Source organism: Cetorhinus maximus, chromosome 24 (genome assembly GCF_964194155.1).
Source record: "Cetorhinus maximus chromosome 24, sCetMax3.hap1.1, whole genome shotgun sequence".
In the NCBI taxonomy this organism is placed as follows: domain Eukaryota; kingdom Metazoa; phylum Chordata; class Chondrichthyes; order Lamniformes; family Cetorhinidae; genus Cetorhinus; species Cetorhinus maximus.
In genome coordinates, this window is record NC_135902.1 from 10,694,334 (window position 1) to 10,719,152 (window position 24,819).

Here is a 24,819-nt window from a genome sequence, read left to right on the forward strand (position 1 = left end):
GATTTTTCAGAGTTGCATTTTTATTTCTACAGGTAGAGCTACCTTTGTAAAATTATGTTACAAAGAAATACACATTTTGTGGGTTTCTTCTTTGGACCATTTCAAATTATCATCTACTCTTCAGCGGTGGACTAATGAATAAAAAGAAAATGCAAATGGTTAAGCCAATACAATGAAAAGATTGTTTTTAAAATATTATTTATATTCTGATGAACAATGGAAATCATTACCAATATTTTTAGTTAATGTTTCTTAAGCTCCATTATTTATGCAATTTTAAAATCAGTTGCATCTAATGTACCTTCACACTTATGTCACGGCTTTTACTTTGAAGTTTGTTGACTTGAGACTCTGCAATGTCAGCACGTTCCTCGGCTTCCTCCAGTTCATGCTGCACCTTCCTGAACTTGGACAGGTGAATATTGGCCTGTTCCTCCTAAAGGGGAAACAGTAGAAGAAATAATCAGATTACAGGTTAGAATGTTGACCACAGGAGAAATGTAACTGTTCACTAGGATAATAGAAGTGTGAATCATTCACAAATGTTTTGACAAAAGATATTGTGTGTTTGGAGTGGTGACCATCAGTTCCAATTCTGTGATCCACACATTTTGATATCTGTCGTCCAACTATTCACAAGCTACACCACCTTTTTATTCTTTGTGAGGTAAGACTGAATCATGAATTAGTTTATCACATTGTTCTTTTATATCTGGGACCTGAATTTGAATCCAGCCTAGATTGGATGAAAGTCTCTGTGCACTGATAGGGCATTGCTTTGTGCAGTGTGTTTCAATATTTTCTTTATATCTGGGACTTCAGTCTACATGTTGACAAAGGAGAACATTTTCACTTTCTGAGCTGCCTTATGACTTTTTGCAGCCCTTTATTAGTATATTCAATGCTTGGCTTACATCTCAAAAACAAGCACAATGCAGTCTAATTTCTGCACCAAAATATTCCCATATGGATGCAAAACAACATATGAAGTAGGTAATGAAGTAGGTGAAACTTCATAAATATTTTTACAAGTTCCATAAGAAATGCATTTGGAGTCTGGATTATAGAAAATGCAATCCTGATATTCAAAAAAGTGAAACATGAATCAGGAAATTATAATCTGACTCTGCTGGGAAAAATGCTCGAGGGCATTGCACAGTGCTGTCCCAAAGAACAATAGGTCAAACCCCACTCATTTCTAGAATTCTTTGAAAATATGGTGGATGAAGGTTACCCATTGGATTTCAGGAACCATGTGTAAATCTTTAAAACCCCAAGTCCAAGGGAAAACAACAAGTTTGCCAGGTAAACTGAAAATTTCCTTGACAGTAGAGAGTTGAAGATGAAAATAAATTGAAGAGCACTGTCACATGTGATTTCTGATCTGAATGCCATGTTCAAGGTTTCTTCTGGTCACAATGGTGTTGTAGTCAGATGACAAATATAAAAGGAGATTAAATGCAATCACATCCAGGCCAAGATAGAATAAAGATAGGATATGTAAATCAGTGAAACGAGATGGCCTGATAAACTAAATGACCTATGTTTTCTGCATAAACAAATTTTTGATATTCCTGACTTTCCTTTAGTTTGGATTGCATGAGTTCTTTACACTACAGAAAAAAATCTCGAATATTTGAAGTCTGTGGGCAGAATTTTACACCGGCTGGATTTTACGATCCCATCGTGGTCAATGGACTGTTGAATGGCTCACCACATTTTACGACACCGCCCCCACAGAGATGGGGCCGTAAAATTCTGTCTTAAATTTTAGCTTTATAAAATAATTTAAAAAAAAACATTTTGAAGGGTAAATTCAACTACAGTGCTAGTTACTTACAGTCTCCTCGCATTGCCGCTTGTAGGCCTTAACTTTCAGCTGCAGCTTGTCAACTAAATCCTGTAGTCTCAGAACATTTTTCTTGTCTTCTTCTGACTAAATAATGCAAAAGAGGGAACAAGTATATTGTAAAAGTAATGATTACTACTAATTCCCACAGTGACATTCCTGCTCCAAATAATGAATTTCTAAATACCTCGTAAGACAGTTCCTTGACTCTCCTTTCATATTTGCGGACACCTTTGACAGCATCAGTGCTTCGTTTCTGCTCAGCTTCCAGTTCATTTTCCAGCTCACGCACCTAAACCAGTCACCAAATGGCATTAATTATTTTACATCCATGCAAGATTCATACTCCCGCTAAATTATTATGATTCTTGTTTTGTTGCTAAAACCTCAACTTCTTCACAAACTTCAGCAAGCAGCATATAATAGTACAATCTTGTCGCTTACCCTAGCCTCCAGTTTCTGGAGCTGTTTCTTTCCTCCTTTCATTGCCAGCTGCTCAGCCTCATCCAGGCGGTGCTGCAGGTCCTTCACTGTCTGCTCAAGATTCTTCTTCATTCGTTCAAGGTGGGCACTGGTATCCTGTTCCTTCTTCAGCTCTTCAGCCATCATGGCAGCCTTGTAACCGTGAGGTAATGGGGCAAATCATTATTTACGCTTAAACTTGAAATAGCACCGACAAAGTAATTCCCTTATTTCAATCCGCATTTGTACAAATAGGAATAAATAGTTAACTTCTGGCTTACATCTGTGATAGCCTTCTTTGCTTTATCTTCAGCATTCCTTGATTCCTGAATTGTATCTTCCATTTCAGTTTGGAGATGATTCAGGTCAGCATCCAGCTTCTTCTTGGTGCTGATGAGACTTGTGTTCTGCAGGAAAAATCAGTTTGTAAGAACTTGTTTTGTAGGATGTGTAAACTGCAAAAATAAAAAGGCTGATTTAAAATTTAATGTAGCTGCTTGGCTTTCTCAGAAGCAAGAACCTCAGCAGTGAGTAGGTGGCCGGAGCTGCTGGCTTCATATGTGTCAACTTTGGCATTCCTTTTTGGACCAGAAGGAGCAAGAGTGTACCCCCTCTTTCCAAGGAAGTCTTCAGCCTCCCCCAGGACATTTACCGGCCACTCCCAAGCCCTCATGATCTGCAGGCCTGATTGCCAACATAACGCTAGCCCAGCTTGCCAGCCTATGCATCTTCCAGACCGCAGTCTTTTCCTTCCAGATCACAGGCCTCTACGCCTTCCCAAACACGGGCCTCTCCCCATCATTGTTGGAGCTTTCTCCAAAGCACTGACTGTTGGTCAATCCTCCTGGCAGCAGCCAAAACCTTCCTTTGGCTTTCGCTGCTGTCCATGAAACAGAGTTTAAAAATGTTCATGAAATTCTGCCATTCAGTTCAGCAAGGATTTCTACCTACCAAACTTTGGGGAGTCCTTTGGCTATTTTTGTCCTCACCCACACCCTCTTAGCCTCTTTGGAAATATAGCCTGAATGTTGTCTGTGTCATCCAAATTGACATTAGTGTGTAGACAAACCTGAGAGTGCAGCAGCTGTACTCTCTCAGTGACATCAACAAGCTCTTGTTCAGCAATTTTGCGAGATCTATCTGTCTGTTCCAGTGCTGCTCTCATTTCTTCAATCTCAGCCTGCTGCAAGCCACTCCTGTGCTCAACCATGGCCAATTGCTCCTTCAAGTCTTCCTGGCTTCTGAGAGCATCATCCAGGTGTAACTGGGTATCCTGTTTAAATGACAGAAATATTTTGTCAGGAGATGTCATAATAAACTATAATATACCTACAAAATTAACATAAATTTGAATTAGCTTTTTGAATGAAATTTTAAGAGTTTTAATAACCTAAAACTGGTAACAAATTATAATTCCTACACTTTTCCAACAAGTCGGGTCATGAAAAAATGCCATTATATTTACAAAATTGACAGATGATACAATATTTAAAAATACTTTTCAAATAATTATAAATCAAAGACAAATGCTCATTTGAACAGACCTTTAAATGACCCTGAATGTTTCTGAGATGTTTCTGAGCTTCTGAAGCTTGACGGTTCGCATGTCCCAACTGAATCTCCATTTCATTCAGATCGCCTTCCATTTTCTTTTTGATTCTTAAAGCATCATTCCTGCTCCTGATTTCAGCCTCCAAGGAAGTTTGCATTGTTTCTACAACTCTCTGGTGGTTCCTCTTCAACTGATCGATCTCCTCATCTTTCTCTGCAACCTTCCTGTCAACTTCAGATTTGATTTGGTTCATTTCCAGCTGAATACGGAGGATCTTGCCCTCTTCATATTCCAGAGAAGCCTGCATAAGGGAATCAAACAAGAAAATATTTTGTTTTTTTCTGTGCTCTTCTTTTACTTCCAGCCTTTGAACATGCAAACATACGAAATAGGAGCAGAAGTAGGCCATCCAGCCCTTGGAGCCTGTTCTGCTATTCAATAAGATCATGGCTAATTAGTTTCTGTTTCGAGTTCTACATTCTTATCTACCCCTGATACCTTTGATTCCCTTGCCTAACAAGAATCTACTTACCTCTGCCTTGAAAATATTCAGTGACACTGCTCCCACTGCCTTCTAATGCAGAGCATTCCAAAGTCACACAACTCTTTGAGAGAAAAAAAATTCTCCTCGTGTCTGTCCTATACTGGCGACCCCTAATTTTAAAACAGTGACCCCTAGTTCTGGACTCTCTCACAAGAAGAAACATCCTCTTCACATCCACCTTGTCAAGACTATTCAGGATCTTATATACTTCAATCAAGTCACCCCTCACTCTTCTAAACTCCAGTGGAAACAAGCCCAGCCTGTCCAACCTATCCTCATAAGACAATTCGCCCATTCCAGGTATCAACCTAGTAAACCTCTTCTGAACAGTCTCCAACATATTTACATCCTTCCTAAATAAGGAGACCAAAACGGCACACAGTATTCGAGATGTGGTCTCATTGCATTTCCCAATGGTTCTTTACAATTTTTGAAGCAATAGCTTCACACTTTTGGAAGGCTCCAGATTTTTCCCAAATTATTGACCAACACCTTTAAGCAACTGTGATGAATAAAGTGCTGCAGCAGTTGACTTCCCTTTTACTGTTGGGAGGTATCCTTGAATATTGAATTAATCCCAGGAAGATGGAACAGATTCATGGTAGCGTTAGACCAGGAAAAAGAAACTACACATCACCCAAATTCCAGTGGGAATCCAGATGATAAAGACATTCTAAGCCATGTACAGAAATATGATGTTAGGGATGAGGCCAGGCAGTTAATTTTCTTTTGAGATCCTTTTATAAGGTCAGTATTTGTGTAAAAAAAATGCCATTATCTAATCAATACCTGGTTATTTGTCCCATTATTGTTTTCACAATGTTGTTGGTTCAGAACAGCTGCTACATTTACTTACAAAGTGAGTTGCTGCACTCGAAAATATAATTCATTGGCTTGGATTTTCCAGCCCCAAAATCGCAGGATTCGCCGTGGGGGACGTGGCGGGCCAGACAAATGTCCATTGACTTTCGGCAGGATCCAAATATCCCGGCCATTGTGTTAATCACTGAGATATTTTCAGAGGATAGCATTTTTCATCCTGCAGGTGGGCACGTGCCCGACCTGAACAGGAGTGAAATAGTGCGCGATGATGTCGGCCAAGCGTCCCAATGTCATCACGCACTGTCGCAATCATTCGGTTGGCGGGCGCGCGTGCACAAGAGGCGGCAGCACACCTGCAAACAATTAAGAGGCCTATTAAGGCCCTTAAGCAATGAACTAAGTTGCATTTTTTGCTGCCTGCTCAACTGTTATGTTGGAGGTGTCAGCTGTCGCTCAGTTCATAGCACCCTCGCCTTTGAATCAGAGGGTTGTGGGTTCATGTCCCACTCCCGAAAACCAAGAACTGTGATTGTACTCGAAAGAGTTGCAATCTGTGACTGTTGATAACTCGAAAGAGTCTCAACTGTTCCATTGGCGGGCAGGCAAACAGGCCAGGCGGCTTTTGCATTTTTCACGGAACCTCATCCATGGGCAGGATGAGGTTTCCAATGGCTACTAAAAAAACAATTAAAAATTTTTAACATCCTTTTTTACATGTCCCTCTTCATGTGACTGAGTCACATGTGGGGACTTGTTTATATCATTTGTAAAAAGTGTATTTTTGTATTTATAATTCTTCAGCTTCTGAGAAAGCTCTGGGCCTTCAGGGAGCTTTCTGCGCACGCTCCGCGCTCGCGCTCCTCCCGCCCCCACCCTGGCCCCGCTGAGGCTCTTAGCGTGTGTTTCACGCGCGGTTGGAGACCAGTCGCGCGCGAGTGGCGGTTGGTCTCGCGGCCGTTCCCGGGCCCATCTGACGCGCCCGCCCGACGAGGGGAAAGTCCTGCCCGGAATGTAATAAGCAGTTGTGCATGTGAACATATATTTGGTGTAAGTAGCCAGAAAGCATTTGAAGCTTCATAACCCCCTCCTTCTTTCACTTCAGAGTTTACGAATCAAATGTTAGCCTCCTTATTGCAGTAAGCAAAAAAAGACGAACTTCTGAGTTGTAAAAGCTTATCATTCTGTCTTGCAAAAATAGTAATCCATTGACACGGCTCAAAGCTATACTGGCCAGTTATAAACAACCATATGCAAATCTAGTGATTTTTCTGTTCTTCCAAGGTAAAGAAAACCATCTGATAATCACTTTCAATAGTTGACATTTAGACCATTTAGTGTGTTTCTTTTGAACTGATTACGTTTAGGTCTTTCAATCAATTTTAATGCTGTTCAATGCATTAAACAATTGTTGCAACCCTGTTTTTCCATTTGGCAAATACTATTATTCAAATTTGGAACTTCTACTGTGTACAGCTAAAAAAAATCATTAGTTTTACCTCTGCTTCCTCCAGAGCTGTCTGAATCTCACTCTTCTCCTGCTCAGCTGTCTTCTTTGCCTTTTCTAGCTCGTGAAGGGCTTTGCCGCTTTCAGCCAGGTGCTCAGTCAGATCAGAGATCTCCTCTGGTTTATGGAAAAAAAAAATGAAGGTTATCCATATTTTATGGGGATGAAATTAAGATTACAAAAGAAAAATAGCAGTGGAATGATACAACTGATGTGAGACTGATTCCTGGAAGGTACAAAGTACAGTAGGCAAGAATAAAATCTTACTATAGGTTTTAAAACCAAGGAAAACACATATCAATTCAATAATGTTAACATTCTTAAATGTTTAAATGATAAGAAAGATTTACGCTGCAGATTCTTGTTTTCTCGTTTAAGAGTTTCAAGTTGTTCCAGGGACTCCTCATATGCATTCTTCATCTTGAAGACCTCGGTACTCAGGCTGCGCGACTCCTTCTGAGCTGCTTCCAGTTCAGCCTGGCTTTCCTCAAATTTCTGTTTCCAGTCTGCCAGGACCTGTAGTGGACAGTTGCAAAAGTGGCAAATGAAATATAAAGCTGCAATTCTATATCAATACCAATGTGACATGATAGTTGTGGAGTATGGCATGCCGACTGCAAGGCTGGAACTAAACTTTGGGCTGAAATTCATATTAATGACTCTTCTCTGTTGTAAATGGCTCTACAGCCAGGATTTTTAGGATGGTGGGATTTGCCTTCCCAACACTGCCTGCCCCACAGCCATTTAACACAGCTGGAGGGGCACTTCAGCTCCTTACTTGGAGGAAGTCCTGCCTCAGAAAGCTGCTGGCCAAATTGATTGGTAAGCAGCTCTCTAGTCCCTGTAGTGCCAGAAGCTGCAGCCCCCAAAGTCTATGTCCTGGGACTCTGGGACCAGATAAGTTTAGAAGTTTCAGTACAGAATGGGAAGGGGAGGCCCAGAGGGTGGGCAGAGGGGAGTATGGGTGTTCGTGGAGAGATCAGTGGTGGGGGAGGAAGGACCTGCAGAGGCCAGTCATTTTGGGAGGGGTGGAGGGGGCGGAGCAAAAGTTAAAAAGAGGCTGCTGATGGAGGCGGGAAATGGCCCTTAAGTGGCTAATAACTGGCCACTTAAGAGCCTCAATGGCAAGGGCAGGCAGACCGGCCTGGGCCTTGCACATCCAAGTATAAAACTGCAGAGAGGTAGGGGCGGGCAGGAAACCCCTGCCTACAAACCCACCGGTAGGGTAACGTAAAATTTTGCCCCATGACTCTATGACTCTATTCTGCCTGTTGCAAGAAACTATATGCAAGTATGTTTAAGTCGAAGCATAAAGGTCTGCTTCCGAAAAGCGATGTTTTGCTAGATCAAGGTTAATGGACAGCATCTAATGATATCAGAAACGTTGAGTAATAATTTTGAAAGTGCTGAGGAGATAGAATTCAGTCTGAGTACATTTTAAACTTGTTTTCAAACAGTGGAGGAGGAGTGGTCTTTTCAGCCGTTTGAGCTTGTTCTGCCATTTTATGGAACAAGGCCACAACATGCTCATACCTTGTCAAAGTTCTTCTGCTTCTTGTCAAGAGCTGCTGCTGCTGAATTTGCCCTCTCCACATCTATCATAAGATCCTCCACTTCATTTTGCAATCTCTGTTTTGTCTTTTCCAAGGAAGCACATTTGGAGTTCACAGCCTCAATGTGTTCCTCTGCATCCTGCAGACGCTGAGCAAGCTTTTTCCTGAAATGTACAAAACCAAAGATGTTGTAATAACATCATCTCTAATAATGTACGTAGCCAAATTCTCATTTTATTAAAACATACTTGGCCTCCTCCAGTTCCTCCGTGCGCTGGATCGCATCCGTTTCGTATTTTGTTCTCCACTGAGCGACTTCGCTGTTGGCCTTGGACATGCCACGTTGGAGCTCAGCCTTTGCCTCCTGTTCTTCTTCATATTGCTCACGGAGCAAATCACAGTCATGGCGGGCGGATTGGAGAGCATGTGCCAAGGCGCTCTTAGCCTGAAATAATTACCAAGTTGGTGATGAAATAATGCTGTGATATACCTGCACAGGTAATATACAGGTGCCACATGAAGAATCCTTGTTACATTGCTTATGGACACAATAATTAGGAATATCATCACTTATAATGGTAGCATTTTAGGTCAATTACTAGACAATCACATCACAAAATGTAAGAATTTTATGTTGTTGCTACTTGGAGAATTTAAATTGTTACAAAAATTAATTTAAAAAATGGAAATTAATTTACCATATTACAAAGAAACTGTTCCAAAACTAAAATGGGAACTTTACTTAAATTATTCTGGTACCTTTGTTTCTTCCTCCAGCAGTCTCTTGAGCTCCTCAATCTGTTGAGTATATCCTTGTTTACCTCTTGTCAGCTGAGATACTTGGGCTTCTTTCTCCTCTACTTGGCGATTCAATTCACCTGCAAATCAGGAGAGATTCCAGGCAAAAACATTACAAAATTGTAAAGTCTATATTAATTGTGTTCAATTCTATGCAGGTGATGGGAATTAATTGGAAATTCACTTAGCACAGACACAGGACAACACTGTGATTGTTGTGTTAAGAGGTGTATGCTTGTACTGTTTAACTCTGTAAATAAATATAGAAGTGTGTAATGTTTGGCTTCAGTTCACTAACTAACTTTCTGGAATAGAATAAAAATGTAGCATTTTGTGGAATTTGGACAATAACTAATAAACACCGTTTTCTGTTGCGAGACGTGCTCTTTGAGTTGCTAAATCATTGATCAAACGCTGATGCTCATCATGTTTGGTCTTCAGTTCGCTGACCTGGTCTTCAAGAGTCCGGGCCACTTTCTCAAGGTTTGCCTGAAAGCAATATACAGAATTCTCAAAGGATGTGAAAGCAAACAAGCAACAGCTATTAAACATCATTATATGAAGGACTCGGGTTTAGCAACATTCAGAACCTTGTTTTTAGACACTGATTCCATATTGCTAGCAAGGTCATCAATTTCCATCTTCAGCTCACTCTTTTCCTTCTCAAGCTTCTGTTTCACACGTTGAAGGTTGTCAATTTGCTCCCCAAGTTCTGCGACACTATCAGCCTGTTTCTTACGAAGAGCAGCAGCTGTGGCTTCATGCTGTAGGGTGGATTCTTCCAGATCGCGACGCATCTTCTGAAATTCTGCTTCCCGTTTCTTATTCATTTCAATCTGTGCTGCAGTTGCACCGCCAGCTTCTTCTAGTCGTTCACTGATCTCCTCAAGTTCCCGGGAAAGATCAGCTCTCTGTTTCTCAGCCTTGGCACGAGAGGCACGTTCAGCTTCAATTTCTTCTTCAAGCTCTTCAATACGGGCCTAAAATAAATATTCATTGACTATAATCTTAGAAAAAGTAATACAGTTCATGAACATAACCTTTACAAAGGAAGCATCGATAATTTTACTGGACACATAAATCACCTGTAATTCTTTGATCTTTTTCTGCAGTTGGGAAGCCAAAGCCTGCTCATCTTCAACTTTGCTTTGAAGTTGGCTGATTTCAAATTCCTTCCTTTAATAATGAGTGAAAAATTAAACTAGATCACTCAATTGGCGTATTTCTGTATTCTTAATAAACCCACACAAGAACCTGTCTTCACTGACATGCTGATACTAGGGGATATATAAAATGCAATCTTAATTCCTTAGTTATTACCATAATAGTTTCTATGAAGAGTACTCTGGTTTCAGCAATTACATTAGGAAAGGTACATGAGTCAATCAGAAAAATATCACAATATCAAATGGTTGAGTTAATAAAAATCTTCTGACTGAAGATCCAATATCTCCAAAATGAGTTCCATGATCTTATCAACAGGACAAGTAATAAAAAGAATTGAAAGCAATGCGAGCAAAAAACAATATAAATACTGACTTTTTTAGCTTCTCATCCAGTTGCTGTTTATCATTCTCCAAATCCATTATGGTTTCTTGTGACAACTTCAAGTCACCTTCAAGCTTTCTCTTAGCGCGTTCAAGATCCATGCGAAGTTTCTTCTCCTGCTCTAGAGAACCTTCGAGCTTTATAGCAAAAGAAAAATATTTGATCGGAATTTGGCTCACAGACTGACGATATCCTCAAATCCATTTGACCCAATTGTGTTGAAAAACACTTACATCATCAACTTGTTGCTCCAGCTTAGTTTTTGCTTTGGTCAGAGTGTTGACTTTGTCCTCCTCTGCCTGAAGGTCATCCAAAGTCTGTTGATGGGCCTCTTGGAGGGCTTTCTTTTCCTTAGTTACTTTAGCGACATTTTCATCAAGAGTAGCCATCTCTTCCGTGAGGTTTTTAACCTTCATTCATCAAAAATAAAATATACAGAAGAATTTCATGCACTGTAACCAACATGTATGAATATTCTGCAGTGAGCTATATATCAGTTATACATTTTTAAAAATCGTCTATTCATACCTTGTTTTCAGTGGCATGTTTTTCTTTTTCAACTTTGGCTAAAATGAGCTCCAAGTCATCAATATCTTTCTTCAGTTCTGAACACTCGTCCTCCAGTTTTCTCTTCTTGGCTGTAAGTTCAGCATTTATTTCTTCTTCATCTTCCAATCTTTCTTTAGCTTCCTTCAATTTAGCTTCCAGTTGAATTTTATTCTTAATCAATCCTTCGCACCTTTCTTCTGCATCTGCCAGAGTTTCACTTTCCTGCACAAAAGTGATACAGTTAATTATATCAGTCAATGTTTTTATATGTTGTATACAAATTTACTATATTAAAATGATAAACGTTGGTACCGATTGGACTTGGAGTTGCAGATCATTCTTTTCCTGTACAATAGCCACCATTTTCTCTTCTAATTCCTTCCTCCGTGCTTCAGATTTAGCAAGTGCCTCCTTAGTTTTCTCAAACTCATCTTTCATATTCGCCATTTCCTTCTCAGTTTCAGCACTCTTCAGAAGAGGTTTGATCTTAAAATACAATTGCATCCATGGCCAGTGTTTGACATTCGTGAATGCACGGATGTTGTACTGTAGAGTGTACAGTGCTTCCCTGAAGGATGTAATTAGACAGGGAAACAGAGCTCATATCAATCCTTCAATATCTTTTGTGCAATAGTGAAATGGTACTGCATTTAGAAAATGTTTTTGCTGGTAATTACATTTTTGTTTGTTAATAAGTGATGATACCTACCTCCTTTCCATCATTTTCTTAAATTCAACCCTCATTAGGTATCCACGGCAAATAGCCTGGGTACAGGTAACGAGTTGTGCCAACTTATCATCTCTCATCTCTTCAAGTGTACCCAAGAGACCAGCCTTGAAGAACACCTTAAATACATTAAAGTGAGTGTTCACCTTTCAGTTCAATTTTCAAAATGCAATGAATTAAAAAACAGATTCAATTTGGTTTTGCATTATTGAATGGATGCCAGAAAGTTTGTGTTCCATTTGCAATGTGTGCAATTGCTTTGTTCTCATCCTAATAGAGCAGTTTGTAGTGGGTCTGGAATAGCTCCATATATCTAGTTCCAAAATAATGTAGGAGCAATAAAGAAAATTTATTTCTCCTCAACTTAAACTTAAAGCTGTATTTATAGGTTAATCAGCCTATTATTGCACAGTGAAAAAATAAGATATTAAACAATATTACCTTAGTGTGTCCAAATTTGTACTGTGTATGATCTACATCAATGGATCCCAGTAGCTTCTCAGAAGCCTTCTTGCTATCAATGAACTGACCTTCGGGAATGGCACTTACATTAAGAACTCTGTACCTGTATTAGAGGTTTACGCATGTTATTGTTTTTCTCTTTAGGATTGCATATACTCAATCATTTCATAAGATAGAGTTTTTGAGTTTCACTACCTTTGCTTGAAGTCACCGTAGATGATTCTGCTTGGGAATCCCTTTCTGCAGATTCTGATGCCCTCCAGCACACCATTACACCTCAGCTGGTGTATGACAAGGGAGTTCTCCATAGCACCTGTTGGATACAACATAGTGATTAAAATGCAGCACACCAAACAATTTCTTATAACCTATTAGTGTTAAAAACAGAGATCTGTACCATTATTGATTTCATTTGTGACTTATTTCCTCAAAAATGTTTAATATAGGATGGAAGTCACACTTGCCTGGTGTTTTTGTCTCATTGGGGATGATACAGCGCACAAAATGTGGATGTGTAGTTCTCAGGTTAGCCATCAGCTTGCCTAAATTCTCCTGTAGGTGAACAAGAAAGTAATATTGATCTCCAGTTTTATCTCATGTTATTAATAACTGTTATACAAGACTGACCAACTAAATGATTATATTTAACACACTTGATTAATGTTTTGCTCACTCACTCAAATTTATTAACACTTAGTTCACTACATATTGTAAATGTACATGTCAGAGAAAATCATACCCTAAAGAGAGCAGATACTGTCTGGAAGGAAGAGCCCTTCTTTTTGCCACCTTTCTTGGCACCAGCTTCTGCTATAAAGAAGCAACAAATATGTTTGTTTTAAACTGATTAGAAAACAGAAGAATACAATGTTAACAAAAAGGAATATTCATATTTGAGTGTAATAGAAATTTACCTTCAGCGGTTACAGAATAAAGATGACCCAGTAGTTTCACTGATGATTTCTGGAATAGTCCAGTTACAGTTTCATTCAGGGGGTCCTTGTTCTTGTCCAGCCAGCCAGAAATGTTGTAATCCACAGTGCCAGCATAATGGACCAGTGAGAAGTGAGCTTCAGCCTTTCCTTTGGCAGGCTTGGGTTTCTGGAAGTTGTTTGACTTACCAAGATGCTGATCATACAGTTTATTCTTGAAGGAAGTGTCTGAGGCCTTGGGGAACATGCACTCCTCCTCCAGGATTGAGAAGATACCCATGGGCTGGGGTAATGACAAAGTTTATTACCATTGAGACATTGGAACTGATAAAATAATGTCTATATAAATGTATTTCAATTCTAATTAATGTTTTGCGTGATGTTACTGACCTTCTCAATGAGTTCAATGCAAGCAGCCAGGTCCATACCAAAGTCAATGAATTCCCATTCAATTCCTTCCTTCTTGTACTCTTCTTGTTCCAGAACAAACATGTGATGGTTGAAGAACTGCTGCAGTTTCTCATTAGTGAAGTTGATACATAACTGTTCCAAGCTGTTGAACTGAATATTTAGAGCAATTTAATGTCTTATTTAATCACTGGATTGCCTTTTCAGTGCTGTTAATCTTAAATAATTTATTTTGTTGATATTTATGTTTCTGATTCTTACATCAAAAATTTCAAACCCAGCAATATCCAGCACACCAATGAAAAACTGTCTGGCCTGCTTTGTGTCCAATTGCTGATTGATACGGACAACCATCCACAAGAACATTTTCTCAAAAATTGATTTGGCGAGGGCACCAACCGCATTGTAGACCTGAAAGAATACAATATCCTTTTAGCCAAAAGCAGCACCCTAAATTAAATGTATTAAAGATGTACACACATGTTATTTTCACTAAAATTCTTGGAAACTGTACCTGCTGAACAGTTTGACCTTTGGTCACAAACTCATTGCCAACTTTCACCCTTGGATAACATAAAGCCTTTAGCAAATCTGCAGAGTTGAGGCCGGTTAGGTAAGCAACTTTGTCGGCATCTAACAAAACAGAGAGGAGAATCCAATAGATTAGTGTATAATATCTAATTTTATATTTGGAGTGCTGTTATGCAATAAACGCTGAGAAATAAAATTTAATTTTGTTTCATTGCGATGTCTTACATCAATGCTGGGAGGTCTTGTGGCGCAGTGGCTAGCACCCCTGCCTCTGATTCAGAAGCTCTGGATTCAAGCCCCACCGCAGGATCTCCAAGGAAGGTGCAATCACAATGCAGCCGAACAGGTTGCGTATCAACCTGCGAATCCTTCCAACACATGCCAAGGGCAGGTGGTAAGAGTGGGGGAGATTCCTAGTCAGCTATATGATGAAAGAAAGTTGGAGCATCTACCAGCAATATTCATCGCTCCAGACTACATTACACCATTCATGTAAAATTGCATGTTGCCACAGCAACTCAGACTCTCTGAGTGAACTGTAACACACCACTACTGACCTTTAGATCAACGCCCACACATTTTCAAAACAGTATTCAAGACAATAATGCTTTTCAGGTTGACAAGTGCAAAGGTTTGCTCCTGCTTCAAATAGTGAATGTTAAGTCATGACTTTATTTCATTAGACTTTAGTTGATTTGGCTAGGTAGCTAGATTGTGGCCAGAATGATATCAATGGCTTGGGTTCAATCCCATATCAACTATAATAGTTCATGGAGGCCTGCCGTCTCGCCTTGCCCACACTTATGGAATGGTGCCCCTCAAGTTATATATAACCAATTGTCTCTCTAATGGAGAGCAATTTCTACGGTCCTTTGTGGACTATGGCAAATAATCTAGATGGACAGAGTAAATTAAGGATAGTACTTGTGCATGTTTATATCACAGGATGTCACACTATACACCAAAGGGTTACTTTTCAGTTGCAACCAATTACGTTTCTTGTTATGCAGAGTAATTGTGATTTAAAATTTAGTTTGTTAGGTGTACCCTGAAAAGGATTCCTCTGCCATTTTTCAGGGATCAGCCAAATTATGAGCTGTTCTGATTCATCCATATTTTCTAATGGAGCCTACTGGTTTTCTTTCTTGTTACCTAAGTATATATGCAAAAGCCAATTAGGTCACTAGCTGTGGACAAAAGCCAAAAGTGTTAGGAAAAAACCTAAGCCATAGTGATTAGTTTTCACACACACACACACACACACACACTAACAATGTAGAAATGCCAAAGTGAAATCTCAAATTCTTCAGCTTGCAGAAAGAACAGATTTGCCAGCCAGTAATGCTCAACATGTCTAGATGAAATAACTGATTAAAGGGGCAGTGTTTTCTATCTCTGCAATCTAACTGGCTGAAGGGATCATGATACTAGCTATAGGCATACAGAAACTGGACTAATAAAGAAAATGCAGACAATTCCTTCCAGGTTTAATAATGGCCCAGATTTTGCGGTGGCCATGGCAGTAAAACTGTCAGTGTTCACCATCATTACCCCACTGATGCTGACAGAAACTTTGGGAGTCTACGCATGCATAGAATAATGTGGAAATTGAGTCTGTGATGTTCAGGTCCCCAATCTGCAATCAAGGGAAATGAACTGAACTAATGGAAACTTCCACTCTTAAGCTGTTAGTTTCATTGTAAATCCCTTGAAAATGTATACCTTGTTGCATGACATAAACTGGGCTTTTAATTGTATACTAAATCCATAATTAATGTTAAACAGCTTCAGTGGCCCCAAAAGATTAATTTTTATACTAGTTGAATGTCAGATTGCTCCAGGAGGATAAGGACCTCCACCTTTTTTTAAATACAGAGAAGCAATTTTGAAAGCTTGATTATTTGATATTTTAGCTTCTATCTTAATCCAACCGTAATCATTTATTTCACTATTTGAAGATTGAAATTAGAAGTGAAAGATAAAGTTTTTATAACTTTCTGGTTAGCTGTCTGGGAGAACACTTCAATGTAATTCATCAATTACCCTCCTTGCTGCCCTCACTGCCACTGCACACCTGGCAATCCGCTTAATTTGGCAGCAGATTTTTGGGAAGGGGAGGTCCACATCGCACATATCTATTATGACACAGCCCATGGCAAAGGCTGAGTTGTTAAAATCCCAGAGGGAAACCTGAAACAAGTGTAATAACCCATTTTTGCAATTTGTATGTCTTGAAATAAGGCTTTGAATTCAGTAGTAATAAGATCACTGAGTCTCAAGAGGTTTTTTATAAAACTAAATTAAACATTTATTAACACAAGAAAGATTGTAAGCACATACATATGTCTACAAAATTACTACTATAATAACTACAAAAATCCCCTAATTAATCTAACTCTCAGTTACACCTGTTAAGGCAACTGTAAAACACATAGGCCAGGATTTTCCCCTCGGCGATTTGGGGGCAGGGCCCGCTCACCGAGGGGAAAATGACGCGGAATGACATCGGGAGGAATCCCTGACATCATCCCAGTCCCTTTAAATTTTTAGGAAGGTGGGCGGACAGCAAAATCAGCAGTCCGCCCGCCAACCTGTCAATGGCCAATTGAGGCCGTTCACAGGCTAATTAAGATAATTAAAGATCTGCCCGTCCAACCTTAAGGCTGGCGGGCAGGCCAGGAGCCCCAGCGGGCTCCAGATTATTTGTGAAACTTCATCCACTGGCAGGTTGAAGTTTCATGTCCGTTTTTTAAAAATGTTATAAATTTTAAGTGTTTATTATTAACATGTCCTATCTCATGTTACATTGGCACATGAGGGGGACATGTTAATAATTTAAATATTTTTCTATTTTTACACTTTACTTACCTGCCACGAATCTCCCTGAGCCAGCACTTTGCTCTTTCGTGCGCATGTGCAAAAGAGCGCACTATGACAGATAGGGATTCCCTCCCCCCCGCCCCCTACCTCCTGCACAGGAAGCGCTATGCACTTCCTGTTGGGAAGGCTGCCGGGCGGGCCTTAATTGGCCTGCCCACTCAAAATGGCAGCGGGCCCCATTTCGGTAGCGGGGGTTGGCTGACTGCCTGCCGCCGAGCCGGTGGGGCCCGCACGCCATCTGAGGGCAAAATTCTGCCCATGGATTTAACAGTCCTCTGGCAAAGCACACCCTGGACAGTCACATTCAAAATCAGTTTCTTTCAGCTCTGGGTCTTTGCAGACAGACTTGGGGCTTACAGGCTGGGGCCTTCTCACACTTGTTGGATCTTAAAATGCCTCTCCCTTACACACAATCTCCTTTCTCCTTTATACATATATTTCTCTTTGAATGTAAATTTTCCATTGTATCACTAGGCTTTTAACTGTACCTCTTCTAACAATAATATCCTTTCATCCCACCAATTTTATTAGTAAGCTGAAAAAAAATAAACACATTGCTTGGCATCTTCTAGCTAGGTGTAAGATTTCACCCACAGCCTTGAATGGTTTATTTTAACAAATGCAAATTTACACTTTACCTTCTACCCTCTTTACATTTACCTAATACCATCTCAAAACTACTAAACATCAAAGCACCCAGACTAGCTGTCTTTAATCCAATTAAGGCACACACAGACACACACATAGACACAGATCCCACTAGAACTCAATTTTAAAAAATGATTTCCAGTAACATTATAGACATTAATATCTCTTCATGACAAATCACAAGATCTTTGAGAGCAGTTTTCTTTGAGGTCAGCAGCTCAATTTTGGCCTATTAATTCCATAAGCAACACAGTTCCAAAATGTTAAAATAACTTCAATATTGTATTCGATTATAAATCGAAACAAAATATACATTTGATTCATTAAAACATTATTCTAAGTGTATAAACTTTCATAAATACTGCAGCGAAATGAGATGTATGTAACACTTACCTTCTGTGCCATCAGGCTCAGCTTGTTCCTCACGGGGTTTTTGCTTGAATTTCATGTTCCCAAAGTGCATTACTGCACCAGTGAATTTGTAGATGCCCCATTTCTCCTCATTGGTGAAGCCCAAGATATCAATAGCAGTCTTTAAACCCAAAGAGTAGAGTTAGAATCCAACAAAAATAAGTTACTTTTTGTAATCTGAAACGGTTTCAAACAGTTTAAAATAGTTTCATCTACTTAGTTATGGAAAAATGGAAATTTACTTTAAAATATCGTTCTGCCGCACATTATACCTCAAAAAATTCTAAATTTTAATTTTCTTTCTGACAGCATGGATAAACGTTACTTGATTTTGTCCTTATTGACTTATATTCCATACCAGCTTCATTCTTGCCATGCTTTATTCTAGCAAGATGAAATATTGACGCTGACTGCTTGAATTTTTACGTACTCTTGGAGGCACGAGTCAGGATAAGAAAATACAACTAAAGATGTACAGCTGATACTCACATCAGTTGCCACCAACTCTTCATTATCATCAATACTGTTGACACTAATCTCACCCTGGCTGACGAAATGAAAATCATAGGGGTTGGTGGTAATGAGACAAGCCTCTGCAGAAAGCAAAACAAACGTTTTGTCAGAAGAATTGTGATTAACAGACTGTAAGTTCCGTATCACCCAATTTTACAGTCAGGCTTTCCCTCTTCCATTCAGCTAGTGTGTCAAATTCAGTTTTAATTCAACATTTACTGGTATTTATGAGACTAACACACTATTGAGTGCATTTGTAAAATGTATATCAGATAAAGCTGAAAGTGAAGTGTGAAAATAGCATCTTTAAATATGATGAGATAATGCCAGATTTTATTTAAATCAATCTTTTTTAAAAATTCATCCATGGGTTGTGGGCTTCGCTGGCTGGGCCAGCATTTATTGCCCATCCCTAGTTTCCCTTGAGAAGGTGGTGGTGAGCTGCCTTCTTGAACTGCTGCAATCCATGTGGTATAGGTACACCCACAGTGCAGTTAGGAAGGAAGTTCCAGGATTTTGACCCAGCGACAGTGAAGGAACAGCAATATATTTCCAAGTCGGGTTGGTGAGTGACTTGGAGGGGAATGTCCAGGTGGTGGTGTTCCCATCTATCTGCTGCCCTTGTCCTTCTAGATGGTAGTGGTCGTGGGTTTGAAAGGTGCTGTTGAAGGAGCCTTGGTGAATTCCTGCAGTACATCTTGTAGATGGTATACACTGCTGCTACTGTATGTCAGTGGTGGAGGGAGTGAATGCTTGTGGATATGGTGCCAATCAAGTGGACTGCTTTGTCCTAGGTGGCATTAAGCTTCTTGAGTGTTTTGGGAGCTGCACTGATCCAGGCAAGTCGGGAGTATTCCATCAAATTCCTGACTTGCGTCTTGTGGATAGTAGACAGGTTCTTGGGAGTCAGGAGGTGAGTTACTCGTTGCACAATTCCCAGCCTCTGACCTGCTCTTGTAACCACAATATTTATATGGCTAGTCCAGTTCAGTTTCTGGTCAATGGTAAACCCCAGGATGTTTATGGTGGGAGATTCAGTTATGGTAATACCATTGAACATCAAGGAGCGATGGTTGGATTCTGTCTTGTTGGAAGTGGTCATTACCTGACACTTGTGTGGCGTTACTGTTATTTGCCGCTTGTCAGCCCAAGCCTGGATATTGTCCAGGTCTTACTGTATTTGACATGGACTGCTTCAGTATCTGAGGAGTTGCGAATGGTGCTGAATATTGGCATTCATCAGCGAACATCCCTACTTCTGACCTTATGATGGAAGGAAGGTCATTGATGAAGCGGCTGAAGGTGGCAAGGCCAAGGACACTACCCTGAGGAACTCTTGCAATGATGTCCTGGAGCTGAGATGACTGACCTCTATAACCTCTTCCTTTGTGCTAGGCGTGACTCCAACCAGCAGAGAGTTTTCCCCCTGATTCCCATTGACTCCAGTTTTGCTAGGGCTCCTTGATGTCACACTCGGTCAAATGCGGCATTGATGTCAAGGACAGTCACTCTCACCTCACCTTGGGAGTTCAGCTCTTTTTTCGATCTTTGAGCCAAAGCTGTAATGAGGTCAGGGGCTGAGTGGCCCTGGCAGTATCCAAACTGGGCGTCAGTGAGCAGATTATTGCTAAGCAAGTGCCACTTGATTGCACTGTTGATGAGGCCTTCCATTACTTTACTGATAATTGAGAGTAGACAGAGGGGTGGTAATTAACCGGGTTTGATTTGTGCTGCTTTTTGTGTACAGGACATACCTGGTCAATTTTCAACATAGCCGGGTAGATGCCAGTGTTGTAGCTCTGCTGGAACAGCTTGGCTAGGGGCGCGGCAAATTCTGAAGCACAAGCCTTCACTGCTATTGCTGGAATATTGTCAGGGCCCATAGCCTTTGCAGTATCCAATGCCTTCAGTTTCTTAACACCGAGTGGAGTGAATTGAATTGGGCTGTAGACTGGCATCTGTGATGCTGGGGTTCTTTGGAGCAGGCCGAGATGGGTCATCCACTTGGCACTTCTGGCTGAAGATTGTAGCAAATGCTTCAGCCTTATCTTGTGCATTGATGTGCTGGGCTCCTCCATCAATGAGGATGGGGATATTTGTGGAGCCTCCTCCTGCAGTGAGTTGTTTAATTGTTTGCCACCATTCACGACTGAATGTGACAGGACAGCAGAACTTAGATCTAATCCGTTGGTTGCGGAATCGCTTAGCTCTGTCTATCACTTGCTGCTATGCTGTTTGGCATGCGAATAGTCCCTGTGCTATAGCTTCACCAGGTTGACACCTCTCTTTTAGGTATGTCTTGCGCTGCTTCTGGCATGCCCTCCTACAGGGTTGATCCCTTGGCTTGATGGCAAAGTGGGGGATATGCCAGGCCATGAGGTTACAGATTGTGTTCGAGTGCAATTCTGCTGCTGCTGATGGCCCACAGCGCCCCATGGATGCCCAGTCTTGAGTTGCTAGATCTGTTCGAAATCCATCCCATTTAGCACAGTGGTAGTGCCACACAACAGGATGGAGGGTATCCTCAATGTGAAGGCAGGAATTCAACTCCACAATGACTCTGCATTGGTTACACCTACCGATACTGTCATGGACAGTTGCATCTGCAGCAGGCAGGTTGGTGAGGATGAGGTCAAGTATGTTTTTTCCTCTTGTTGGTTCTCTCCATCTGCCACAGACCCAGTTTAGCAGCTATGTCACTTAGGACTCGGCCAGCACAGTCAGTAGTGGTGCTACTGAGCCACTCTTGGTGATGGACATTGAAGTCCCCCACCCAGAGTACATTCTGTGCCCTTACCACCCTGAGTGCTTCCTCCAAGTGATGTTCAACATTGAGGAGCACTGATTCATCAGCTGCGGGAGGGTGGTACATGATAATCAGCAGGAGGTTTCCTCGCCCATATTTGACCTGATGCCGTGAGACTTCATGGGATCTGGAGTCAATATTGAGGACTCTCAGGACAGCTCCCTCCCGACTATATACCACTGTGCGCCACCTCGGCTGGGTCTGTCCTGCCGCTGGGACATTATCTGTAAGATGTGATTCCGTGAGAATGACTATGTCAGGCTGTTGCTTGACTAGTCTGTGAGACAGCTCACCCAATTTTGGCACTAGTCCCCAGATGTTAGTAAGGAGGGCTTCGCAGGATTGACAGGGCTGAGATTGCCATTGTCATTTCCAGTGCCTAGATCGATGCTGGGTGGTTTGTCCGGTTTCATTCCTTTTTTGTGACTTTGTAGTGGTTTGATACAACTGAGTGGCTTGCTAGGCCATTTCAGAGGGTGTTTAAGAGTCAACCACATTGCCGTGTGAATGCAGTTGTAGGCCAGACCAGGTAAGGATGACAGATTTCCTTCCCTAAGGGTATTAGTGAACCAGATGGATTTTTACAACAATCAACAATGGTTATCATTTGACTTTTAATTCCAGTTTTTTTTATTGAATTCAAATTCCACCATCTGCCATGGAGCGATTCAAACCCAGGTTCCCAGAGCATTACCCCGTGTCTCTGGATTACTAGTCCAGCGACAATACCGCTACGCCATTGCGTCCCTGCTATTTATAGGACAAGACTATGGTATATTGCAACAATCAATGTGTTAGAATTAATCCTTCCCACATTAGCAAAAAAAAAATGAAGGTAGTGACATGCCAAAACTTCCATCCTTACCAACAATTTCTGGTTTGTAGTTGGTCATCATCTGGTAGAAAATGTGGTAACTCCTTTCTGCTTTTAGCTGGAATGTTACTCTGGATTTTTCCAGTAGATCTAGAGAGAATGTACACATACAAATATCAATATCCAAAAATTGAATTATGGCTGATATTTGCAAATCAAATTCTACGGAACTTACAGGTTTCAATATCAGCAGAAGACAGTTTCCCAGTGGTGCCGAAGTGAATTCTGATGAATTTACCCTGGAATGTAAAGATGATTTAAAGCATGATTTCACAACAAGTACACAATATAATTTGTACTATTGAACCATTCTGATTGTTACACTTGATTGCTTATAAGTGTCGTGCACACTAGGGGCTACAATCTATGCAACAGCAGGAAATGTTCAAGAAACTTACGAAGCGAGACGAGTTGTCATTTCTCACTGTCTTGGCATTACCAAAGGCTTCCAGCAAAGGGTTGGCCTGGATGATTTGATCCTCCAGGGACCCCTGCAAAAATACTTTTGATTAGTACAAATTGGAGCATTTACCAAGTCAAGAAATGAATTCCAACTAAACAACCAGAAATTGCCGAATTTTACTGCATCAATTTTCTTTTACCTGCATTTTCCCAGATTGAGCCTCTTTCTTTTTGGCCGCGTCACCAGCAGCTCCAACTGATGCAAAGTACTGGATGACACGTTTCGTGTTCACAGTCTTTCCGGCACCAGATTCTCCGCTGGACGGGGCGAGGGTAGAAATGAAGGAATCAAGAATTACTGGATTAATACAGCGATTAAAAAGGCGAGAGTCAATTGCAATTCTATTGGTTAGCAACCAACCTCCCCGGGAATATATTAAACCAGCAACACTTACGTGATCAAAATGGACTGGTTTTCACGATCTGTAAATAAGACAAACGCAAGATCAATCCTCAAAGTGCAGAAAACAAAGTTTTTTTTTGCCTAAGTTTATTCTCAATGAGAATGAAAACAATTCTGCGCTGAACACCCAAAAAAAGAATCAAAACCCTCATACACACCAGTTTGCATGAACTGATAGGCGTTGTCAGAGATGGAGAAGATGTGTGGAGGAGCCTCTTGACGCTTCTTGCCTCGGTAACCAGACACAACCTCGGGATCGTACACTGGCAGCCACTTGTAGGGGTTCACAGTGACACAGAACAACCCAGAGTAGGTCTAAAGTCGAAGAAAGGAATTAAAAATCTTTAGTTTCTTCTATTATCGTTTTCATTTAACAACCTAAAGCTGTACTTACATAGATCATCCAGGCTGCGTAACGCTCTTTGAGGTTATACAACACAGATGCCTCATTCAGGTGGGTCATCATGGCCATGTCCTCGATTTTATCGAATTTTGGAGGGTTCATTGGAAGGACATCGTCTTCTTTGACAGTTACTGTCTGAAAAATAATCCACAAACCTGCCATGTTATTTAAAGGAATGGGGGTTTTGTGATGACAGTAAAGCGTTTCAGGATGATTTACCTCTTTTCAATTTTTCAACTCACCTTCTTGTCCACCAGAGTCTCCACAGTGGCTTTACCGCCCTCTCTGCTCTTGACTGTACCTTTAACGTACAATTCTTTAGGGTCGGGGACATAGCAGGCAGTTTTAGCATCGAATGGTCGGTTCTGAGCTTCCAGCCTCTCCTTATCACTTTTACGCAAAAAGGACGCAGCCTTTCCAAACACTGCCATTTCCGCATCCCCCATGGCTTCGGTTTATTGCTAAAATATATACATGTATATTTATATAAATAATAAGATCCTGAATAAAATCAGCATATTATATTGCATTACTTCTCGACACGAGTAAATAATTCCTCAATTTATCAGAAAGCAAGATCACGCACATTTGACTTAATCCAATTACTCTCTCCTTGTAGGGGAAAAGCAGTTAATTCCTATTCATTTATTTCTGGATTGTTATAATAACTTGCTTAAATTTATTTTCTTCATTATTCCAGTAATTCGTAGAGTTCTTTCTATAACATGTTATTAGCAGTTGTCGCATATAATGAAGAGCTCCTCTAAATATCTTATGCTTTATTATTTAGGGAAAGTTTTTCAAATCCTTAAAATAGTTGATGATTTTGTGATTTGATTGACACCCTATTGCAAAATACAGTCAGTTTCTGTCATTTTACGGCGGGGGCGGGGCGTAAAACGCGGCAATCCATTCAAGTCCATTGACTTCGATTGGACCATAAATTTCCACTGGTGTATAATTCCACCTGATATGTCTGCATAAATAACCTTGCTGAGCTATATGTTATCACATTCAAGAGTAGCTGTTTCTCATATGAAGCATATTGTTACGAATATACTGGTAATCTAAAAAGAACAGAAACTCAATTTTGGTCTGCTGATCCCATATTATTACTACCATAAGGTCGAATGTGGCTTTAAATTTTTCAAAACTAGAGCATTTGTGTGCCCTGAATT

General features: G+C 40.5%; 1 protein-coding gene across 1 annotated transcript; it reads right to left on the reverse strand.

The window, feature by feature from the left end:
* On the reverse strand, positions 1-24,087 carry LOC144699641 (myosin-4). The gene is made up of 39 exons (XM_078570730.1): positions 23,884-24,087; positions 23,633-23,776; positions 23,397-23,553; positions 23,231-23,258; positions 22,976-23,093; positions 22,772-22,864; positions 22,549-22,612; positions 22,365-22,463; positions 18,670-18,773; positions 18,163-18,301; positions 14,225-14,343; positions 13,972-14,121; positions 13,693-13,863; positions 13,285-13,585; positions 13,110-13,180; positions 12,835-12,922; positions 12,566-12,683; positions 12,350-12,473; positions 11,891-12,027; positions 11,494-11,749; positions 11,161-11,403; positions 10,866-11,042; positions 10,624-10,769; positions 10,170-10,260; positions 9,675-10,064; positions 9,447-9,573; positions 9,046-9,164; positions 8,535-8,731; positions 8,267-8,450; positions 7,084-7,249; positions 6,726-6,850; positions 3,856-4,164; positions 3,381-3,584; positions 2,593-2,718; positions 2,294-2,464; positions 2,037-2,141; positions 1,841-1,936; positions 302-436; positions 1-131 (listed from the first exon to the last, which is right to left on the reverse strand). The coding sequence occupies exons 1-39, from the start codon at positions 24,085-24,087 to the stop codon at positions 114-116; spliced, it is 5,814 nt and encodes a 1,937-aa protein (XP_078426856.1). The 3' UTR covers positions 1-113.
* Positions 24,088-24,819: the final 732 nt, after the last annotated feature.

Coding starts and splice junctions, on each gene's coding strand:
- LOC144699641 (XM_078570730.1), bottom strand. CDS start 24,087: ATGGGGGATGCGGAAATGGCAGTGTTTGGAAAGGCTGCGTCCTTTTTG. Junction 11,043..11,160: donor AACATGCCACTGAAAACAAG/GTATGAATAGAC, acceptor TGATGAATGAAG/GTTAAAAACCTCACGGAAGA. Junction 10,065..10,169: donor AAAAGATCAAAGAATTACAG/GTGATTTATGTG, acceptor TATTTATTTTAG/GCCCGTATTGAAGAGCTTGA.